At 39.8% G+C, this 21,666-nt stretch overlaps 1 protein-coding gene across 4 annotated transcripts in view; it reads left to right on the top strand.

The window, feature by feature from the left end:
- EPS15 (epidermal growth factor receptor pathway substrate 15) overlaps positions 1–21,666 on the top strand; it is a 65,740-nt gene that overhangs the window by 2,762 nt on the left and 41,312 nt on the right. For 3 of the 4 annotated variants that reach the window (XM_058842517.1, XM_058842520.1, XM_058842519.1), the window contains 2 exons: positions 701–816; positions 905–1,012. In XM_058842517.1, the coding sequence (XP_058698500.1) occupies positions 944–1,012 (69 nt within the window). In that variant the 5' untranslated portion in view covers positions 701–816; positions 905–943. Of the gene's footprint in view, positions 1–700; positions 817–904; positions 1,013–18,055; positions 18,207–21,666 lie in introns of those variants that run through there. The other variant, XM_058842518.1, reaches the window with a different exon arrangement.

The raw sequence follows: 21,666 nt of genomic DNA, 5'->3' as shown, positions 1-21,666 counted from the left end.
AAGTGGTCTCCAGGGTACTCAGACTGTCCCAGCAGGAATGTAGTGGGAAACCTCATATATGTCCAGTCCTTTCTGTGTTTTCCAGGACATCCCAATTCGTACCCTACTTTTAAAAATTTCTTCTATGTTATTTTTCTTTCTCCAAGCTTGTCCAGTAAATTACGTTTTTGCCCATTGCAGTTTAAATCTGCATGGTTTCTAGCCAAAAGGAAGACAACTGCTGATCAGAGTAAATACCAGTGAAGGGTCAGGGTAGACAATGGAAGCAAGAGAACAACGGAAGTCTGATTCTTTAAGAGGAAAATGCTTTTCTGCTGTAAATTTTGCTGAAGTTATGGCTGAACTCAGAAGAACCTCAGTGATGAAGTTGTGGCTTGTGGGTTTCCTTCAGGGTGCCTGGGAGTGTGACTGGCAGCAGTGAAAGTGGCTTTTGGTTCTCCCAACAGCTGCAATTGCTTGGGGTTCTGAGGAACATAAGGAAGGCATTTGAGAAGAGAACAAATAACATTTTGTTTCAGTTTCTTTTTCAGCTTCAGAAATGTGCTGGTAGTTTAATTTTGTATTGCTTGTCCTGTAAGTTCAGTGTGTCAACTATTGATAACGTAATCATCATAATTAAAAATTTATGTTTTAGCCTGATAGTGCATAATTCTTTTTTCACTTGTTGGTAGCAATTAATGTCTTTTATTTGTACCTTCAGGGAAACATTCCCTCCATTTTATTTTTTATGGGTAACAAATGCAGTAATAAACTACAATCAAGTAGAAGATGGAGCATTCTGTGTCATCCTCAGTCTCCAGCTACTGTCCTTTACAGGTATTCTCTAGACCCTCTATGCACATTCCAACTACACTAAGAACAGGAGCACTGTCCGAGCCTAAACATTTTTATTTTATTCCCTCAGAATTTTGTTTGGTTTAGGGGATTACAGAGAGGAAGATAGATGGGAGAGAATCACCTTCACCCTACAGGCAGTCATTCTTCAAAGAGGATAATTAAATCAAGTATGACGGTAAGTGCCATTGTAAGTAGATTTTCTGAATAGACTTATTATACTGTCACTGGTTTTAATACAAATGTTTACAAAAAAAAGTCAACAAGACAGTGGGAGGAGGACAGTAGCTGGTTTATGAGGCAAACAAATAATTTTCTTGGGCTTTTCTTGCCAATTCCTTTATGATTATATTAAATAAAAGCCATTAGCAATACATTTTCCCCAATTCTGTCCATTTTAATATAGTTTTTCTCTGATTTTAATGAATTGTCGTAAATTCCTCTATGTCAGGGATAAAGAACCTCGTTGAAGGCTAAGCAGACCTTTCTGAGTCTTCTAAATGACTCCATATTAGCATATTCTGGAAAAAAATCAAATTACAACAGGTTGTATGGGAATCAAGTAATCGAGTCTCAGAATCCCTGTTCTGCTTCTATTTATTGCTCATGACTGTGTTTGGTGTAAGTTCACAAGAGAAGGGGCTTTTCTTTTTGAACACATTATATCTGCCTTCCTACAGCTCCTCATCATTCCATGATGTGTTTAGAGATGCACTGGAGAGCACTGGAATATTGGAGCCAGCTCCCCAAAACCCATGGAATACATTCAGCCAAACTCTGATGCCGTTTAAGACAGGGCTGAAAACTGTGTCTTGCATTTAAGACAGAGATGATGCTGAAACTCAGATTTATTCAGTGTGTGGTTATTTAATCCTCTGGTAGCGCTGTCTGTCAGAGGGATGATGCAGCAAAGACGCAGCTGACTCACCTCGCTGGCACCGACGCTCGGCAGGACTGGGAGGAGTTTGTCAGATGTTGCAGTGTGTTAAAAGCAGGGCGTGGAGGTGCTCAGTTAAGCAACTCTAGTGACTCACCTAATGGCCAAATCCTGTTACAATGTCAACAGAGAAACACATTTTAAGGACATTACAAATTGGAGCAGCTTTGAAACATTAACAAAAATTAAAATTTTTGTGTGGTCTTTAAGAGTAAATTCAGGTTTTGCGGGACAGCTTGACATAACATTATCTGGGAGTTGCAGGGGTGTAGACTGACACTTTAGGACTCAACATCTCTTCAAGAAGTACATTTCTGGGTTTGGCTAGTTAAGAAATTATTATCTTCTGCGCTCACTTTACTCAGAGGACAAATAATCCCTTCCACATATCCCAATTGCACTTGAGATCTTCAGAGTTCTGAGAGGAAGCTGTTGATAGCAGTATAAAATTAATGGGGAAAGCACCTTCTAACAAATTCTATAACTTAAACATAGTATAAATCTGATGCAAAATAGTTTTTAAAATTACCTAGCCTTTATAGCGAAGAAATAGTTATTTTTAACTATAAGTAACAATAAGTAAAAACAAGTTATTTTTACTATAAGCAACAGGCTATTTTCCATCTCTACATTGGCTGAGCTCTGGTAATCTGAAAATCAATCTAGCAAATAGAAAAATACTGGAATTAATTTTGGTGAACAATTAATTGTAATCTTTGTATTATTTTATTATAAAACTTACAATATCATAATTTACTCTTGAGATCAACAGGTTATGGACAGTTCTAAAATTCAGAGTGGACAGGGTGTTGGGCCATATTGTCTAGTCTGTACTTTTGCCAAGAAAGAATGGACATATTATCCTTGAGGATAATATGGTAATTCCAACCTGTTATTGTGTGAGTCCATGATTCTTTGCTGAGTATGGGAGTTTAGAATTCACAGCATGCTGAATCCCATTTCATACTCCTAATGCATTGCTTAGATGGGTAAGGTCTCATCATGTGATTTAAACATCTTATCATCCTCTGGGCAGAATGTATTTAAAATTTAATGCAGAAGTCCCTGCTATTTGCTCAACCACAAATGAGTGATTCCTACTTTAGCCTTCACAGAGGCTTTGAAAAAGATACAGAGGAATGCTGCTCAACTGGAATGTTTCCTTCATTACAGCTGTGGTATGCAGCCCACTGCTACAAAAAGGCAAATAAGCATAATCTCTTTTCCCAAAGCTTTCTCACCATCACCTTTTTTTCATGGTGTTTGCCCTATTAATATATTTCAAGTATGGTTACTTGCTCTTTGTAGTCAGTTTAGCAAGAATGCAATGTATCCATCATCATCTTCTCACAAAATTTAGATTTACAGTAGAGTTTGATGTGTAGCATATTTAGTAAGGGAAAAGGTAAGAACTTAATATTTTAGAGTATTGTCATTAATCACAAGGATTATATGCTGTGCTTATTTTCAGACTGCTTGTTTTTCTTTATACACTGTGTTTATTTATCAATAGATACATTATATCTATTAATATCAAAGGAAGTATTTGAAACTGGTGCTTACACATACAAGTAGGTTCCAAAATATATGCATATTTGTATGCTGTTATGAGCAGTATCCACACCTGGTAATATCTGGAGGAAAAATATATTTTTCCCTATAATTTTTTTCCCCTTTTTTTTTTCTGTTGGTTCTTTTTTGTTGTTGTTGTTTTTTTGGATTTTTTTGTTTTTATTTCCAGGTAAATAACAGACATCTGACTGTGGTAATTTTTAGGGTATTAAATAGGTGATGAAAGGAAGGATAGAAGTAAAGTCAATCCATCATAATCCATCATAATATAGAAGTAGTGTGCCTTTTTTGCTCATTTGATTTCCATAAGTAAAGGGGAATCTGTTAAAACTTGGTTTCCATTGTGTCAATGTAGAATCAGTTTCTGTCTCCTCTACATTTTCTTCTGGAATTTAAGGTAAAATAATTTTTCTTGCAGTCTAGCATCACTCCTGGGGATTTGTATGTAGGAGTCCATGAACAGTATAAGCCTTCATTTAATGCTGCCCTGGTTTTGGGATGCCAAAAAGATTTTTCTTCAGGGTTACTGTTTCTTGTGTAAGAATGAGAGACAAAACTAGCAAAGTTTATCCTACCAAAAACTGGAGAAGATTTTTTTCTTCTATTCTGAGAATGAAAAAATCCCTTTTTCATGCCTGCTTAAAAGATTTGCTTTCTCCTTGTTCTGATGAAAGCAAAAATGCAGAAATTATTTTTTTCATCCTACTCAATTCTCTCTCTCTCTTTCACTCTTCTATGAGAAATGACAAAAGAAGGGGAAAACTAAAGTAGTAGAAGAAAAATAAGTAGCCACCACAATAGGCAGAATATACTCAGATTGCTCCCCAAAAGTCATGGTGTGGACTTGGACCAGGATTTACAAAGCAGATGGGTGCTTTGCTACTGTGTCAGCTCTCAGGAGCTGTCAGGAGAATATTCCATTTATGTGTGAACTCACAGACTCGTGCAGAATGCAGCTACATCAGATCTCCAAATGAAGTGAGACTTCAGAGCAGCACCTCCTGCAGCTCCATCGCCTTGGTTTGGGCAGGAAGAAAACCCAGGTGCAAGAATCAGGGAAAGCCCTTGCACACCCTGGTGAGGTTTCAGTCCTGGTAGGATGAAGACAAAAAACTCAGACATATTATTGGACATATTAAGCTGCTAAACACTAAATATAAAGTAAAAGAACCACTCACAAGAATTAACTCCATCTCCGGTGACTTCTGAACTGTAAATTGTTGAAAGTTTGGGAAGTCTCACTACATTTTCTACTCCTACCATTTTCCATAGCTTTTAGCTATTGCCACTGCTGGAGACAGGACTTTGGGCTGTTTAGACCTTTCTTCTAAGCCATTACTGCTATTTTTATATTATGTTCTTATTTTCATTTAGAGACTTATTATCACTAAGGGGCTCTTTAACTATTATTTCAAGGGGAGTTTTGGGTTGTCAGGGGTTTTTTTTCAGTAAAAAAGTTGGATTTCTGTGGGATCTTTAATAATATCATAGCCTAATTTTTACATTTTAGTAGCCAGACCTTACTTTGCCCCTTCTCCAACATGAACAGTTTTGCTGATTTTTGCTGAAGCTGAAGTTGCTCAGCACTGTTGAAGTACACCCAGATGTCATGGACTGAAACAAAGGAAATCCTACTCAGCTCATGGCCAGCAGCACACACAGGGCAGCTCTGTTACTCACTTTGTTAGCCAAGAAAATCCAGGCCTTGTTTGCTTCCAAGTTTCAAAAGTTCAGTCAGTAAACTTCTCAGTGCCCCAATAAACTATTGCAGCAATAACTGCAATTTAACTTCTAAGAAAATCCTACAATAACGTTAATATTAAAATCTGTAAATGCTACTGGAGTTAACCAAATTCTCTGGACAATTGACAAAATGGAGTGTTACATTATATGCTTTCCATTGCCCAAGAGAATTAGTTTTTGAAAATAAGCTTGTAAGGAATGTACTTACAAGGAGTCTAACAATAAAAAAGTCTATAGTGTACAGTGAGATTTTGATTTGTATAGCAAAAGCTGAAGTTAATAATGTTTAGAACATTGTCGTTTCTTTCAGTGGTGTGTTTACTTGAGGTATACACAATAGTTTGTTCTAATTTACTGGCCAAATGTGTAATATAGTTTGGAGATTAGCAGCCTTGAGCCTTTGGAAATAAGGTACCAGCAAATAAAAGCATGAGTTTAGTTGAGTGTTTCCACTCCAAGCCAAACAGCCCAAATGTTGTTCACACTTTTGTGTTCCTTTGGTGTTGATGTAGTTACATGTACATAATCAAGAACAATATTTATCACACTGACTTAGAGATTAAAGCATGTAAGTACCCAGTTAAGCTCTGCTATTCATAATGCATAAGCAAAAGAGGAGGATCTGAGTGTATCATTAGCATTACAGTCTCTGGTTTATGTTTCTAGTCTGACAAATAGAGGACAGATACAGCTTTTCTCAGTACAGCAAAACCAGTAGCAAATGAGCTCTTGTCTTATATGTCTTTCAGATTTTGGCTTACATATCTGTCAATTTTAGACAAAACAAAATCCTACCCAGAGTTTTCCCTGATCCAGCTGTCATTTACATACTGATAACATTAACCCATCTGTCTGTAAAATATTACATCTATTTGGCTTCATGCTTTTGAATGAGAATTTAATCTGCTAAACATCAGCAGTCGTATCTTGCATTTAATTGCTACAGTCCCTGCATTACATTTACTCATTGCACAGCATTTCTAAAACACAGAGACGGTAATTTTCTTTTTCTTGTAGGTAGTGGACTAATCTTACACCCTTTGTCCTGACTGTGGAGTTAACTTACAATTTCTTTGTGTGTTTTATCTTGCATCTTCTACACCCACAAATCCTTAACTGTAGTAGTGTAATACTTTAAACATTTAAGGGGTTAATCAGTGCGGTGCCAGCCGGTGCAGTGTGAAGCATAGGTAATATTCTGCAGTATGACTGATCTCAGTGGTGCTTGGCTGTCTGAAGTGATGGCTGTCATTTCTGTTCCCAGCAGCAACATGAGCATATTCTGTACTGTGAGTGCTCAGACTGTGTAATTACTTTTTGGAAATGTTCAATTTTTTTGTGCACACTGAAACTGCAGTATGCAATCTGCCATTATCTAGGGTTTTTGAATGTATTTAACAGTCCTGTGTCAGGATTCCTGATGTTAAGAAATTCAAACACCTAGATACAGAGGCTGGGGAGATGGACAGATTAATAGACTTAATATGTACATAGATGCGTGTGTGTGCACCTTCAGGAAAAAATCCAGGTGTCAAAAAACAGCCTTTATGGAAAAATCAAGACATATGGTAGCTTCAAATCAGGTTTACTTTACAGTGGAGGCATTGCCTAAAGCATAATAATGCCTGCAGGAACAATGCCTCCACTTAGGCAAGCTATGGGCAGAGTCCTGTGGAACAGCTAGGAATTATCACAAGCTGGGGAGAGCTCTCTAGTACCATGTATCAGTGTACAAATGGGAAATCAATACACTTCATATTCCATGCAATTTAAATTATTTATTTGTGCTTAAGCCCTGCCAACCAATGCATGAGTTAAAAAGGAATTTTGGTTTCTGAAATGTTCATATTTTCAGCCTTTTCTTTGCAACCTTGAAGACCAAAAATTTCTGTTTTTTGCTCTTTCCTTGCTGGATTTCGTTGTTTCCTTTCCTTGTTTTTTAACTTAAACTCAAATAACCCTGCAATCTCTTCACTTCAGAGTATGAAACTTTATTTAATAAAAACCCAAACAAGAGATTGGAGAATGCTGGCAGCTGGTAAAACTGAATTTGTTTTCTAGAGCGTGCCATATTTGAAAAGAATAAGTAGATAAGCAGAAAATGAGAAAGAATCATCTTCCAAGCAGATAGGCCTTGTTTATCTAAAGTGGGACAAGGAAAACTTTTATCCCACATAACTTTTACTTTTGGATGGCATTTGAATTGGCCTTGAGTGTTTCGCAGCTCAAATGTTGAGCCATCTGTTTCAGATTATGCATGCTTGGAGGGCACATTGCACCCAGGCTTACAGTTCCCCTGAACACAAGAAATTTGAATTGGCTTTGCAGTTAGTGATCAGTAAGCATGAATGTGCATGTACATGCACATGACACATCTAAATAAACTCCGTTTGGGACAAACTGAAGCAGTCACACAGCTGGAGAAACATGAGGAGGCTTAGAAGGGGAAAGCCTTAGGCCCCCTGTCAGAGCTCAGGCAAGGTAAAACAAGAGAAAAGCATCCAAGGTCCAGGAAACTTCTCTTCTAGACTGGAAAGTTCTGAATGAACTAAGAAGTAATATATTAGCCAGTTTTACAGCCCCTTTAAACAGTGTCTTAAGGGATTGTAGGGTAGAGAAATTGCAGTTTGGCTCCCTCCGTTAATGAATCATCTCCAGTCCCATCTCAGTGCCAGAGATGAACTGGGCTGGGTAGTGAATCAGAAAGCTGTAACCAGCTCAGTGAGAGTCTTTGTTATGCCTAAGTACATCATGGCCAGGAAAGAGGATTTGATCCATAAACTTTAATGGTGCATTATGTGAATCTTATATTATTTATGGCATAGTAGTAGCACTTATCTTTTTCATGGTATCTGCTTTGAGCTTTTTTTTTTTTTTTAAAGAATATACTGCTTGTTCCACCCCTCCCTTTTCCTTCCTTTCCCCAGAGTGCTGACTCAATTCCTTTTACTTTTTCAGTCAGTCAAATACTTGCAATTTTAGGCATTTCCTTGTCCAGTTTTCAGGGGAACACTTTACTTCCCTATCATGAGCACTGTGCAGAACTCCTGTGGCTGTTCAATCTCATGCTGGCTGGAGATGGAGGAGGTTTCTGTGCAAGCAGTAGAGACTGACATAAGACCATCTGCTCTTCATGAAGTTCTCTGAACCTGTGGACTTGGATACCAATTGTGCATTTGTGTATGAGAAGAAAATTTGGCTCACATAGCAATGGAAGGAATGGTAAATCTAGAACCAACCAGGAGATTTGAGGGATAAAAGCAGTGTTGTCACAGATTCTTTTTCTAGATAATTATATTTCTTTTTTACAGGTTTTCACATTAAGCAAACACCCAGACTGCATTATTAGCAAAGTTTGAGTCCGCTGGTAATGAGCATCAGACTTTAGTATAGTTCATAAAAAACTGTGAACAGAACAATGACCAAATGTAGATGTATTGTATTGTTTGGGCAGATCTTATTCAATGTACATGAAGAGTCTTAATTATGACGTTAGATTGAGCTTGGAAATATTTCTTCTTGCTTCAAGTAGCTCACATAGTTAATTTGATCAAAAAACTGCATATGTGCAATTCAATGTGCAACATCTAAAATTTGAGGCGTTTTACTTTTTGTGATATATTTAATCTTCTCATGTGCTAAAAAATAGATCTTCATATTACATTGCTTATTCAAGTATTAAATTCTATTACTTTTTAAATTAGTAATCCCCAAAGAGATTGATGAATGTTATTCCATCAATGTTAAAAAATTGAATTACCTGAAAGAAAAAAAGGACTAATTAAAATTATTTCCTCGTTGAATCCTATTAAGTGCTTGCCTCATATGAGAAATTTGTGAAGTTATTGCAAAGCTGTAAGGGCAGGGATCAGAACTGCAGTTATATATAAAAGTCAGCTGTGTGATAATGGTAAAAGGAGACAGAGACAGATTCTGTGCTGGTTTTAGAATCTGCCAAGGACGTGGGTGCTATATTTTGGGCAAGAGAACTCTTTTAGCCTAATGCCATCTGGCTGGCTTTTGTCTGTGCCAGTTGTTATACATGCCAAGCCGCCTGTCCTGCCTGTACCACATTTCTTGAAGTAAAAATTAAATTAAAAATACAGTAATTTCCAGTAGCCTGATTGGAAACATATCCATGAGGGGATTTAAAAACCCAAGGAAGCAATCCAAGCTTCTGTGCTTCTGTCAGAGTCTTTGATCAGAAGTTTTCTCATCCATGCCCTGAAGCAATCTTTGGATATTTTTCCCCTTTCAAGCCTCACTGGCAGCAAAAAGTCCTGGCTGTAGGATCTGCTTTAATTTTTTGTCCAATGTACATGACAAATACAGTTAAAGCACACATAAAACCTCCACACACTCCCACCTAAGGTCTTCTGTTTCATTCTTTTAATTAGTAACTGTATACCTGTATTTATAAATACAACAATACAGGTTTTCCTCGCCTTTATCTCTACAAGGTGCCTGCATAGTTTGTGCTTTTGGGCTGGCAGTTGTGCCATCTAGCACAACATGGATCTGTTCTGTAGTCCTCTGTAGGAGACCCACAGCTAATTTTTAGCTTTAATTAATTTTTTTAATTCTTCCCTGCTTAGAAGAATTGGAGTTGAGCTAAATTAAGCAACTCATCTATATATTCATTTTATAATTAGCTAAATAGCTCTACTGATGATTTTTGAGTGTTTTTTTCTCATGCTCATCTGTACATATGTAATTTACCATCATTAATGCTATCACAAGGAAAGGAGAGAGAAATTCATTAAATCATTTTGTACAGATATTTCTGTAAGGAAAATCATTACAGTAAACTTGATTTCAACAGGAACAAATTATGTATCTTCACTAAACATAAAGAGACTGAAAATCAAGAATGTTTCAGTTTTGGATGGAATTTGAATGTCTTTTGAATCATGGAGATTCTTTCAGGAAGAATACATCTTCTCTTTCTGCAAAACTCATGCAGCTATCTGACCTTACCTACCTTACATGGCTTCTGCCTCTGTTTTATACCTAAAACCTTGATATTTTTCTCCTTTGGACCTCGGTGTTCTTTGTGTCAGTTTTATACCTGATGTATTATCTGTCTTGGGGGCAGGGGGATTGTCCTTCTAGAGAAGGTCAAATTTGTTTGTCATTGAACTGATTCAATGAATTAAATTGTTATAGGGATCTGAAAAATCTTGGTGGTTTTATGCTTGTGCATCATTGTCAATAATTTTGGTAATCTGATGTAGATATTTATAAATAATATTCTTCAATTGCTTCTCATATTTTGTGAATCCCATTTAAATTAGTATTACCAATAACAGTGGGAGTTGAAAGAGTCTTTAAGATTCTGCAGTGCATTTTTAAAACCAGAATATATTTAAATGGAATTTTTTTGTAAAGAGAGCAAGTTTGAGTGAAAACTGCTGTGAAGCCACTGAATCCATGATGTATTTTTTGAAGTCACAGTGATGATTACACTGGAATTATTTACCACGGCTGCTTTAAATGCTACTAAAAGTCATTTAAAGAAACATTTTTTAATGAATGGTCACCAGACTTTCATTTTGTAGTTGTTGTATAACTATATCTGTTTATAGCTGTATTAGCTTCACCTGTTCAACAGGTGAGACACCTTTTATTACAGCTAACAGGACAGGAACATAAGGTGACACAGAGGAAAGCAAGTTCTTGTCAGCTCATGGAGTTCAATTTCCATTAATGTCCTTTTGCACCTGATCAGTCACATGCACACCTTAACAATTCCATTGTGGCAGAATCACTGCTGCATTACTTCTGCAACTTAATCTTAAAAAAAAAATCAAAAAAAAAAAAAATCAACAAACCAAATAAACCAGTAAACGAAGCAGTCATTAAGCCAATAGCTTGGTAATATTTAAGGTTATTTAGTATTTTAATTGCATTGTGTGTGCAGTCAAATGAGAACATATTTTGAATTGTGAACTATTTACTGTTCTTGTACTTTACAGCAATAAGAGAATTTTCAGTCTTTAATACTTAGCAATGATATTTTTTGTATGTGTTTAAAACATTTTTCATAAAGGCAAATATTTTTGGTACTGTCTCATCAATCAAGTTACACTCTATTATTGATAGTACCAACATGATGTAGAAGAATGAAAAAACATAATTAATTACAATGTAAATTATTCAGGAGTCCAAAAAGCCAAGAGAAATTTTAAGGGAATATTCCTTAGTCTTATGTGTTGACACCAGTGGGATTATATGTCTTGCATGTAAAGGAACATTTTGCCTGCTGATGTTGTGCAATAGTTGGCCAAATAACAGAACAGATTCCATTTCCTGCTACAGGGCTGTAAATAAAAAAATCCCACATGGTGGTTTCTCATTTATGGACATACAGCAGGATTGTGCTTCTGAGAAGTGCAGCTGAAAGAGCATCTGTGGAAATTCCTTCTGTCTGCAGAAAGAGCACTGCAATTTAGTATTTGATAGCTTTCAGAGTGCAGCCTGCAGACTCCTTTACAGCTCTCAGCACTGATACAGGTGTAGGCAAGTAATGCTTTTCTTGCTTCTCACTGTATTTGTCAATAATTTGTGATCTTTTCCATAGCACCAAAAACACAGTTTTAAATGTCACTTGATCAAGATTAACTAAAATGGTCAAATCATCTCTGTCCTTGTCTACTGTGAGGGCTAAATCATTAACACTGCTTTAAATACAATTGATTTTTCACTATTGTTGAGGCTTTTGACTCCTCTCCTCACTGAACCTTTGGCACTCACTACCTTAACCCAGCTGAGATCTCTGTTCTGTGACTGCAGCTCCCATACATGAGAGACCTCATTGCTGAAAGCAAGTGGGACATGACTAATATTTAGGAGATATTTTAACTACTGGTGCAAAATTAAGTATGAATATTGTGTTGTCCTGAAGAAGGATGAATTAAAAAATATTATTTAAATGTTGGTACCTGAATTGCTCAGCTTGAGGATTGGATTGCTATGATTTGTGAAAATTAATTTTTGTCTTATGACCATTGTTTTTATTTTGTTTTAATACTTTCTGAAGCATTTTGACATTGTTATGGTTGTAATTAAGACTAGATGAAAATGAAAGAAAGTGGAGAAGGTAAGAATAGATAAGATGAAAATAATTGGGGGGACAAGTAAGGAAATCTCAAGAAGAAACACTTGCTAATATCAAGAGTTACAGTAATGCCATAAAAATGGTCTTTTACCATTAACAGTCATGAGTTTGTCTTAAAAACAAACCATTTAATGAGAAGAAAAAATACTAAATGCCCTTTTATCTAATTACTTCATGTATCTTATAATTCTGAAATTAATTAATAATCTTTGTGAAGGGCAGAGTGAACTAATTCTAAGTTAGGGAAATGCTGGGAATTCAGTGTGTCGATTATATTTTTAAATATTTTTTGTTTTCTTAAAACATAATAATCTTTTAATTGTTTCAGAAAGGTGAACAATGTGTTCCCTGGAGTTGTATAGACAACATGCCAAAGGAAACAGGGAACAGAAGAAACTGTCAAGAAAATATTTTCTGCCTGCTACTTTGTAAACATACTAGTTTTCAATCCTCATTTTGGTTTAATATACACTACACACTACGATATCGATGTGTTTAATTTATAATGAAGACTGATGCTATTTCATCAGTGCTATTGCTTGTTCTATTTCTGTTAGAACATGTATTAAGCTGTTCAAGGAACAGCAAAATCTCCAACTGCTACATTAGCTGGACATGTCAAATTAATGCATATTGAAGATTTTTCTGGGTTTCAAATATGGTCTTGAAAGAAAAATGTCATTCTGCTGTCAATCATCCAGCTAATTATCTAGAGGTCAAGCTGACCTCTTGTATCTACATTTTCTCTTATTCTTTTACAACATGAGGTGTAGCCCCATGGAACTGGCTAATATAAATTAGTTTGAGAAGATGTGCTTACACATGCTTACAGTCTTAATGAAAAGATAAATTGTGTATGTTTTAAAATAGCGTGGATCTGTACTCCTGCATTTCAGATTTGCCAACTCCTCCATCAAATATGATTAAAGAGATTCACTCAAGCCCTATTTTATTTTCAATTTTACCATTCTCTTAATAAAAATTCAAGATTGTTCTTTCTAATTACTATAGTTCAAAAATAATTTTAGCCTTCGGATTTCTGAATACCGGCAATATAGATGACATCATTTTACAAAACAAAGAGATACAATGATACCATACTATACTCTGTTTCTGCCAGATGAAGGAGGTAAATTCAGATATATTCAAATACTTCCAAACATCTGAACAGAAAACATTTTAGAGATGAAGAAATATGTAGTTACCTCAGCATCCTAGTTTGTGTTTCTTCAATAATGCTACAGTTTTGTACAAATTTGATCATCCCACAACCCATTTTGAAATACTTTCAAAGCTGCTGTAACTTTGAAAGTCTGCAAACCACCTTAAGAAGCCAAGAACACAGCACAAGATGAATCAGCAGATAATTCCTAAGCAGTTTTCATAATGATTAATATACATATTCTAGTAACTAGACATCCTCCTAGAAGATACATTGTAGGACTCACAGATTACATGTTTTATGAAAAGAAACACAGAAATTAGCAGATCTCTACAGAAGGTCTGTTAGAGTCTGGCTAGATGATTGCAGTGTTCTCTTGTGGCTTTAAAACCTAGCAGTCTATCTGTAACCCTTTGTCTAGAAAACTTGCAGCTGCATAAAATGTAAAGAGCACACAAAGCATATCCTGGGAATTCTAGATAAAGGCATTTGTGATTTCCTAGACCAGCTTGTGTCACTAATCCTGGAAAGTATTCTGAGATTTCTGATAAAAGGTCCCCTCAGTCCAAAGGTTGCCAAAGTTTGTATGATGATCTTATTTCTCAGGAGGGATCTTTCAGTAACCTAGGTATGGGAAATGCTGTTCTGTATCAGGAGCATGGGTGCTGCTTGCCTCTCTGAAACCTGTGCAATGTAAGACATTCTGTTTGCCTGTGGGCAGGTTCCCTTGCATTACAGTCTTTGATCATAGAACAGTGATTCCTTTTTTTGGCCAGGATTTTCTGTGTTGATACATATGTTTCCTTTTGTTCTGTAAAACTCAAAGTGGCTTAATCTTTCTTACCTTTAAATCCTTGATTCTGTATATTCAATGCTGCAGCTACTGCTCTGTTTTGCACTGGAATTCCAGAGAGCTGGGTACCTCATTTCGTGCTCAGGAATGCAGGAGGCAGGACTGAGTCATTCCTCTCAGCCTCCGGAGTGCTCATAGGCTGTAGTAACACCTTTCCTAGAACGAGCAGAACGAGTCACACTAAATGCCTGTGTGCTGTTTTGGGCTTCCTGTGTGCTGATCCATAGGGTAAACAAAGCTAAGAAAGGAAGAACTGGACACTTAAGATATTATTTCCGGGGAGACCAGTAGATATGATTAAGATGTTACCAGCTTTACTAGCAAATGTATTTGGAGATCTATAAAACAGAGGTCATTAGTGTTTGACTGGTGGATGCCCTTTCTGTGCTATCATGCTGCAGCACATTTTCAAATTCAGCTGTACCAGAACAAGTCACTTTATACTCTTACACACTGTCTCACGGTGGGGATTTACACCAAAATGGTTGTGCTGCTGCTATGCTCACTGCACTGCTGCAAGCCCAGTCTTCACCAGCCATTTGGCTAGTTTTAATTTGATTTGTTAGCAGTCCCTTGTTTGTCCATTGTCGACATAACCTTGTCCATTGTACTTTTAAAGAAACAATAAAGAACATTGAGGTCTGGTATCTATTTTTCAAAATGCCACTACTTAGAATCATAGAAAATCCTATTATACTTACAAATAAAAGCATGCTAATACTATTTTCCATGTCCTTTGGGTATCAAGTGCACTGTAGTGGAGGATCTTGCAACAAAAAATCAATATATAGCAGTTCTTACAGAGCAGTTTGCAGATAAACATTTCCTGCAGAATAATTAATGTTGAATGCAAAAAGATATAAAATTAAACTGTTAAAGTTCTTGCAGTTCCTTGATCTTTTGACTTTCTTATGTTCCCAACAAGCTTTCCTGAAAACCCAGCAAAGGTTTCCACTTGTTACACAATTCACAGAAGATGTTGCAAAAGGTCAAGATTTGTGGGGTCAGCAAAGGAAAGAGAGGAATGGGGTTTCCACTGAAGAGAAAATAAGAGGAGAGGTACATTTAGAAAATTTACCTGTTCCAGATTTCAGGAGCTCTTCCACCCTAGCCAAGCCCTGGTGAGTTGCTCATGGCTAAGCCAAGAAGGTCATTGGAGGGCATTGTTTTGCAAACCTGCCAACAGCTTTGAGTAAATTTTAGTGGCTGTGATTTTTCTCTTGGCTGAAAGTATGTATGAAGTCCAGTTTTATGATCCAATGAGAGGTGATGACATCTCAGTTCCAGCTGAGAAGCAGAGAGCTGTTTTTCTTCTGAGAGCTGTCATTCTAGATTCGTGAAAATCTGCAGTACAGTCATTCACCGTCAGCAGGCTGACAAGTGCTGTTGTAATTGTTATAGAGGTATCTGAGGCTCTGAGCTGGTTGTTTTAACTCAAGTGGTTGGAGGCATCCAGGCCAATTTGTCTGTAAGATGCACAGAATGATCAACAATAGCAGAGATCCATGTGACCATGCTAATTCAGTGTTGATAATATGAAACTCATTATTATTTTAATTTGTACAGGCCACAGTGGTTACCTTGAGTGATTCTTGCCCTCTGACTGTGGGTACAGTGGTCATGCCTGATGACTGTGAGTGTGCACAACCAGGGTGAAGGTACATAACCATGTACCTGGCACTTCCTGCTTGTTCCTGAGCTGCAGGTGCGCCTTGGAGTCAATGCAACTTGGAGTCTGCTGCAGCAGCTTTGGAGAACACTATGGAAAGGCTCTCTGGATGCAGACTGCTGTGCACTTCACAGTTTCAGGGAGTAAAACAGGGAGGTTGTTGTGTTTATTTTCCAGCACAGAGGTTCAGGAAGGTCAGGCCCTCAGGAGTGGTCATTGGAGCAGACCTCCCTCCTGGACAAGTGTTCTGCTCTGAGGGGACTTACAGCTTTTATTTGTGATCTGGGGTGACACAACTCTACTGGCTGACCTGCATAAATCCTTTCATTCCAGAGCCTTGCCGCAGCTCTGGGTCTCTTCCTGGACCTGGTGGGAAATACTTGATGCAACACCCAGGAGAGAAATGGAACAGCAGCAAGAACACTGCTGAGCCAGATAGCCTGCTCACAAAATCCTGCTCACAGCAGCTCTTGGCATCAAGCCTCCAACTCCAGAGCCAGGTCCCAGGTCCCTGTTTTGCATTTTCCTTCTCTTTGCAGTGAGAACACATCAGCCTGGGTGTAACCTCTCTCCTGAGAGGCCACCGGTCCCTGTCAAGCTGCAAGACTGAGAGATGAAGGAAATAACTGACAGAGCAAAGGGCACCCACATGAGCTCATGGCAGCTCAGAAACCCAGGCTCTCCAAATGCCTACCAAGGGACCCCTTCCAAAAATACTGCTCTCCCCAGGGGACACAGCTGTAGCTTTACAATCTTCTGGTTTAATTTCCAGGTATTAATTATTCTGGGATAGTATTCCAATTTTAATCAAAGAAGAAAAAAATCAGCCTGGAAATAGAAAGTTTGTGCTGTTTTCTAGGGATTTTACTTACGAGAGAAATGCGAGGTAGAGAGGTGACAGTGAGTATGTGAATGGTGTGAATATTTTTTTCTATTCTGTTTGCTTTTTATATTCTTCCCCTCCATACCTTCTTTTTCTTGCTGAAAAAATAGCTGAGAAACAGGTCAGTAAAGCAGAGCTTTTATAAAACCTTTATTAAGGAAGAGGTGGGAAGGAGGGATCCCACATTTCATGACAGATGATGAGCACTAGCAGCTCAGGATGAATGCCAGTTGAGGAATGACAGGATGCAGAGGTGGGGCATGAACACACAACTGAGCTGAGTAGTACAAAAAACAATGCAGAGGGGTAGAGAATTATGAACAGATAAAGGGATCAAAGCATGTTGGGAAAGCTTTCCAGTAATCAAGTATGACTTCAGCTGATTTCCTCTTACTGGTCCAAACGCATATTTCAAATCTAAATGTGTGCCTAAAACACCTTGAGATAAAGTATAAAAATAGGAATGTTTTCCCTTGGTCCTTGGTGACTGATGTATTCTGAGGTAGAGCAGAGCTCAGAGTAGGAGTGGAAATAAGCCAGTGGGAGGAGGTGAGCGAGTAAAGGACGAGCAGGAGAATGAGTGGTGACACAAGTGTTGTTTTCAGCCGGTCCGTACACAATTGTTTCCCATGGTTTGGAGAATACGGTGCAATTTACTCCCCACTCCAGCTTGCTCTTTGGTGTCTTGTTGCCTGTGATGTCTCATAGTTTCTCCTGCCATAAGGGTTGCTCATCCCTTTCTTCTGGTTACCCTCCCTCCCCCAGAAGAGCCACTGTTCCCCTGAGTACAAGCAGACAGACAGAAGGACATGTACAACGATGAGTTGCCAGGGCAGGCATCTAATTTCCTGCGAGTGGAAGGAAGCAGGAGGCTGAGCCCAGGGCTGCTCCTCACTGCAGTGAGGATGCGTCGGGTCAGGACATCCTGCTGGGCTCACGTGCTGCTTCCTCCTGGGCCTTGTGCCCAATTTTGTTGCAACTGAGCCCAGAACTGGTTCACCTCCTGTTTTGGGACTTCCCCCACCTGTGTCATGACTGGAGTGGAGAACTGCAACCGTTCACCATGCTGAAAGCATCTCCAACAGAAGCAGGGCCAACAGGGAAGGTGAAGGAGAGGCCAGGAGCTGGGAGTGGGGGATGTTGGCCACCGTGTCAGGACAAGGACTCCGGCTCCGGGTTTTCGCTGCAGCTGTCTCGAGCGGGCTCCGGCTCCGGCAATCCGCGCCCGGTTTTGCGCGCGGCTGCGCTGCCGTGTGGCGACGGGGGAGGCTCCGGCTCCGTCCGGCGGGCGGGCGGGGATCCGGTGCCGGGATTTGCCCGGGGCCGGCTGGGGAAGTTGCCGAAGTTGTGCGGCGAGTGGCGGGGCCCGGCGCGTCCTTCCTGCGGCCCGGCCGGGGGGATGGAACAGCATGGCCGCGCGCCTCTCCCTGGCACAGGTACCGGGGCTGCGCGCCCGGCCCGCCCGCGGGGCCGCCGCCACAGCCCGCTCCCGCCGCGGGCACGGCCGGCCGCCGCGGGGCTGCCCGGGGGGCCCGCGCTTTGTGCGGCCGCCGCCGCCCCGCAGCGCTGCCCCGCCGCGCTGCTCCGCCGCTGTCAGGTGGCGGTGGGGCGGGGGTGTGTCCGTGGCTGCGGGAGGGAGGAAGGGAGGGAGAACGGCAGCCGGGGGAGGCGGGCGGGTAGCCCCGCGCCGCGACCCGGAGGTGCTACGGGCGGGGAACAGGGTCCCGCCCGGGCGCAGGTGCCTCTGCCCGGGGCTGGGGAGAGCCGGCCGGGGAGCGGCCCGGGGCGGGCGGGGCGCGGGGCTGCGCCGGCGGCGGTCGCCGTCCGTCTTTTGTCTCTGTAGGACTCGGGGCGCCGAGCTGGAGCCCAGCGAACCCTGTCCGGGGAACGCCGAGGGCGGGCGGACTCGGGGAGCGTTCGCGGAGGGGCTGAAAGGCGATAGCGCCGGGTTAAGGTGTCCGTGCCCGCTGCCAGCCCCGCGGGCACACCCGGCATCGAGGGGTTCTCCGGGGCAGCGAGGCCATAGGCAGGTGACCCTGAGAGGGACGGACGAACGAATGAATTTCTTGATTTAACAGAAGCCTGTCTCTGCAGGTACTGCTTGCAAGTCGTTTTATCTTGGTTTTGGTGGGCCCCGTGGTGTGGGGACGCTGTTGTCACATAGTGCCCATAAAGGTGCCTCATAGTGAAGAGTTGTGCAGGTGATGGCCTTAAAACTTGGAGGCTCTTGGCACTGTTTCGTGCTCCTGTGATCTCACTTCACCTCAATCCTTGTTGCTCGCATTTTTTCCTGACGGTAGGGAATCACTTCACACAGGTTATTCTATACCGTTAGGATCATGTCTTATTCCCTAGAGCTGCGATAGCTAATGATCGGCACTCTTTGATACTTTTTAATTTCATTTAGCAGTGAGATGAGAAATTTCCATTCCTACTTGACATAAGGCTAGGGTGGGTCTATTGGTTCACCCTCCTGGCTTGGGATGCTTCAATCTGACAGCCAGATGTGATATTTACAGAAAGCAAAGCAGGTACATGAGCTTAATGAATTGCTTAAGCACATGAAAGTAAACTTAAAAAGCTTGTAGCAAGGCTGCACAGTTTGCAGTTACTTACGTAGTTTGCTTTTGAGAGTATCAACCATTTCAAGTGGAAAGGTGGACAAATATGTGGAGAAAACAAATGCATCTCTAAGAGTCTAAACATACAGAATTATGGAGTATAGTACTTCGTGTGAAAGCTTGCTTTATATTAAAATGGCTAAGTTAGCATTGTCTGAGTCTCTCAGTAGTCTTCAAGTAAATTAGAAAGCTTTAAACATCTGCTTACTGAAGGGAAAGAAGTTTTCATAGAGCTGCTCTGGCTCTTGATTTGGGTAGAGGAGTGGGGTGTCAGCTCTGGTGTGTTCTACAGCAAGACATTACTGCTTACAGGCTGTGTAATCCTTTCATTGTAGAATTTCTTTACTTTTTTGGTCACATGGATGGGGGACTAAATACAAATGTGATAATGTTGACAGAAGCAGAAAAATTGCCAGTATCCTTAAAACCATTGTGGCTGCAGCTTACAACAGTGGTTAAACTGAGGGAGATATTTCTGTGTGCTGACCATTTGTGCGGGGATTTCTTTTTTTGGCTTGTTTGTTTTTACTTCTTGTGTTGCGTAAGAATCATCTTAGAAAGTCAAGCAAGCCTGAGGATAATTCTTTTCAACATAGGTTCTAACATGTGGAATTTTTGGGTTATAAAAAGTCCTCACAAATGTTGAAGTGTTCAGAATCTGTTGAAGAGCATGAGGAAGTGAAAATGAGGGCATGGGGGTGGGGAGTGCAGTGGTGGCTGCACAGAGATCAGTTACTGACACCAGCAGTAAAGGTGTGCAGATCAGTACAATCTGCTCTAGGTCATGTGCAGAGAGCAAGAGGCAATGAACCTGCACTCAAACTCACTATTGGGTCTGATTTTCTGTTCCCTTTCCTGTGCTTGGTTTGACACTACTTTAGCATGGCTGGGGCGTTGGGTATTTCCAAGTGACTTGAGGGTATTTTCAGATGACTTTGCAGCTGCAATGTCTGAGAGGGCTGCACATTCTTTGTTTGAATATCAAAGCTGTAATTTCAGTAATTTGAAACTTTTCTGTACTAATTGTCTTTTTTTGTCTGATTAGTAAAAATACTTCAGGACTGTGTAGCTGTAGTGAAATTTATTACACCAAATATGCTTGAACAATTTCAGTTGCAAATTGAAGGTGATTATTTCCCCCTCCTCTCTCCCTTTAATTGAAGTATCTTTTATCTCCCCATTTTGAACCCATTCTGCAACATCTTGTTGCCACTTGCATTTGCTCAGTGAGTGTTACAGTCTGAGCATGACTGTGAATTTAATGTGTGACTTCCAAGGGAACTTCTACCGCAGGAATGTTTTGTTGTGGCTGCCTTTAGTTTGGAAACAAGCAAACAACAGCAATGAGAAGGAACTGACCGATCTCACAGATTGTCATCTGTTGTTGGAAAAGTCAAATTAAGTTACAACCAGTATAAGGGGTTGTATGTTTGGACCTTCCAAGAATGGTTGCTTATCAGCAATGGTTGTTTATCTATTTTGACCTATTTTGTATGGGGAATTTAGGGAGGAAGAACAGAAAATTGAAGATGTGGAAAATGGATGTTGAGAACGGGGCAGAGGTGTTTCTTGAAAGGTGGATTAATGTGGACATTCAGCAACTTCTTGTTTCTCTTGAAAATTGAACTTGTTTATTCTGAAAAACTGGCTGTGGTTGAAGGGAAATCTCACAGTTTAGGGAAGCACAGTAAAGAAATACTCAGGATGAAAAGGAAGATAACTGTGTTAGTCTTCCTGATGAAATGCTTTTTGTGAGAAATGTGGTAGTTGTGAGAAATGTAGTTGTCTTTAAATAGTTATGAGCTGCTTTGGTAAATGAGACAAAATCATGTAATATCAATTTGTATCCTAATTAGCTGCGGGTCTCATTTTAGACTTGAGTATTGTGTTGCAGAGTTGAGAATGCTGCGCTGTGTTGTTGAAGGAAAACATGGAATATTACACTGAGGCTGAGCTGGGTGGATTTCTGTCTTGTACACACATTGCCAGGATTAATGTCTTGTTACTGGAATACACAGGATCCAAATACTTGCAGTATGAATGATACCCTCATAGTAATGCACATGTTATGTATAATGTAGAGCCAGAGATTTTGAGGTCTCTGGCAAACTTCTGGTTTCTTTTTTTTTTTTTTTTCAAGAAATCAGCAAAATTTTCAAATTAAGATCATTGTTTGTAATTTTTAGTGGAATGAGGAACCTGTTGTTCCTCTTTCTATCCTGCAGCTGAAGACAATGCATGTGTATGTTTTAATCTGCATATAGAGGAGGCTGAC

The sequence above is a fragment of the Poecile atricapillus genome, chromosome 7, assembly GCF_030490865.1.
Source record: "Poecile atricapillus isolate bPoeAtr1 chromosome 7, bPoeAtr1.hap1, whole genome shotgun sequence".
In the NCBI taxonomy this organism is placed as follows: domain Eukaryota; kingdom Metazoa; phylum Chordata; class Aves; order Passeriformes; family Paridae; genus Poecile; species Poecile atricapillus.
The sequence above is the reverse complement of the archived record's forward strand: the minus strand, read 5'-3'. Positions and strand labels throughout refer to the sequence as shown.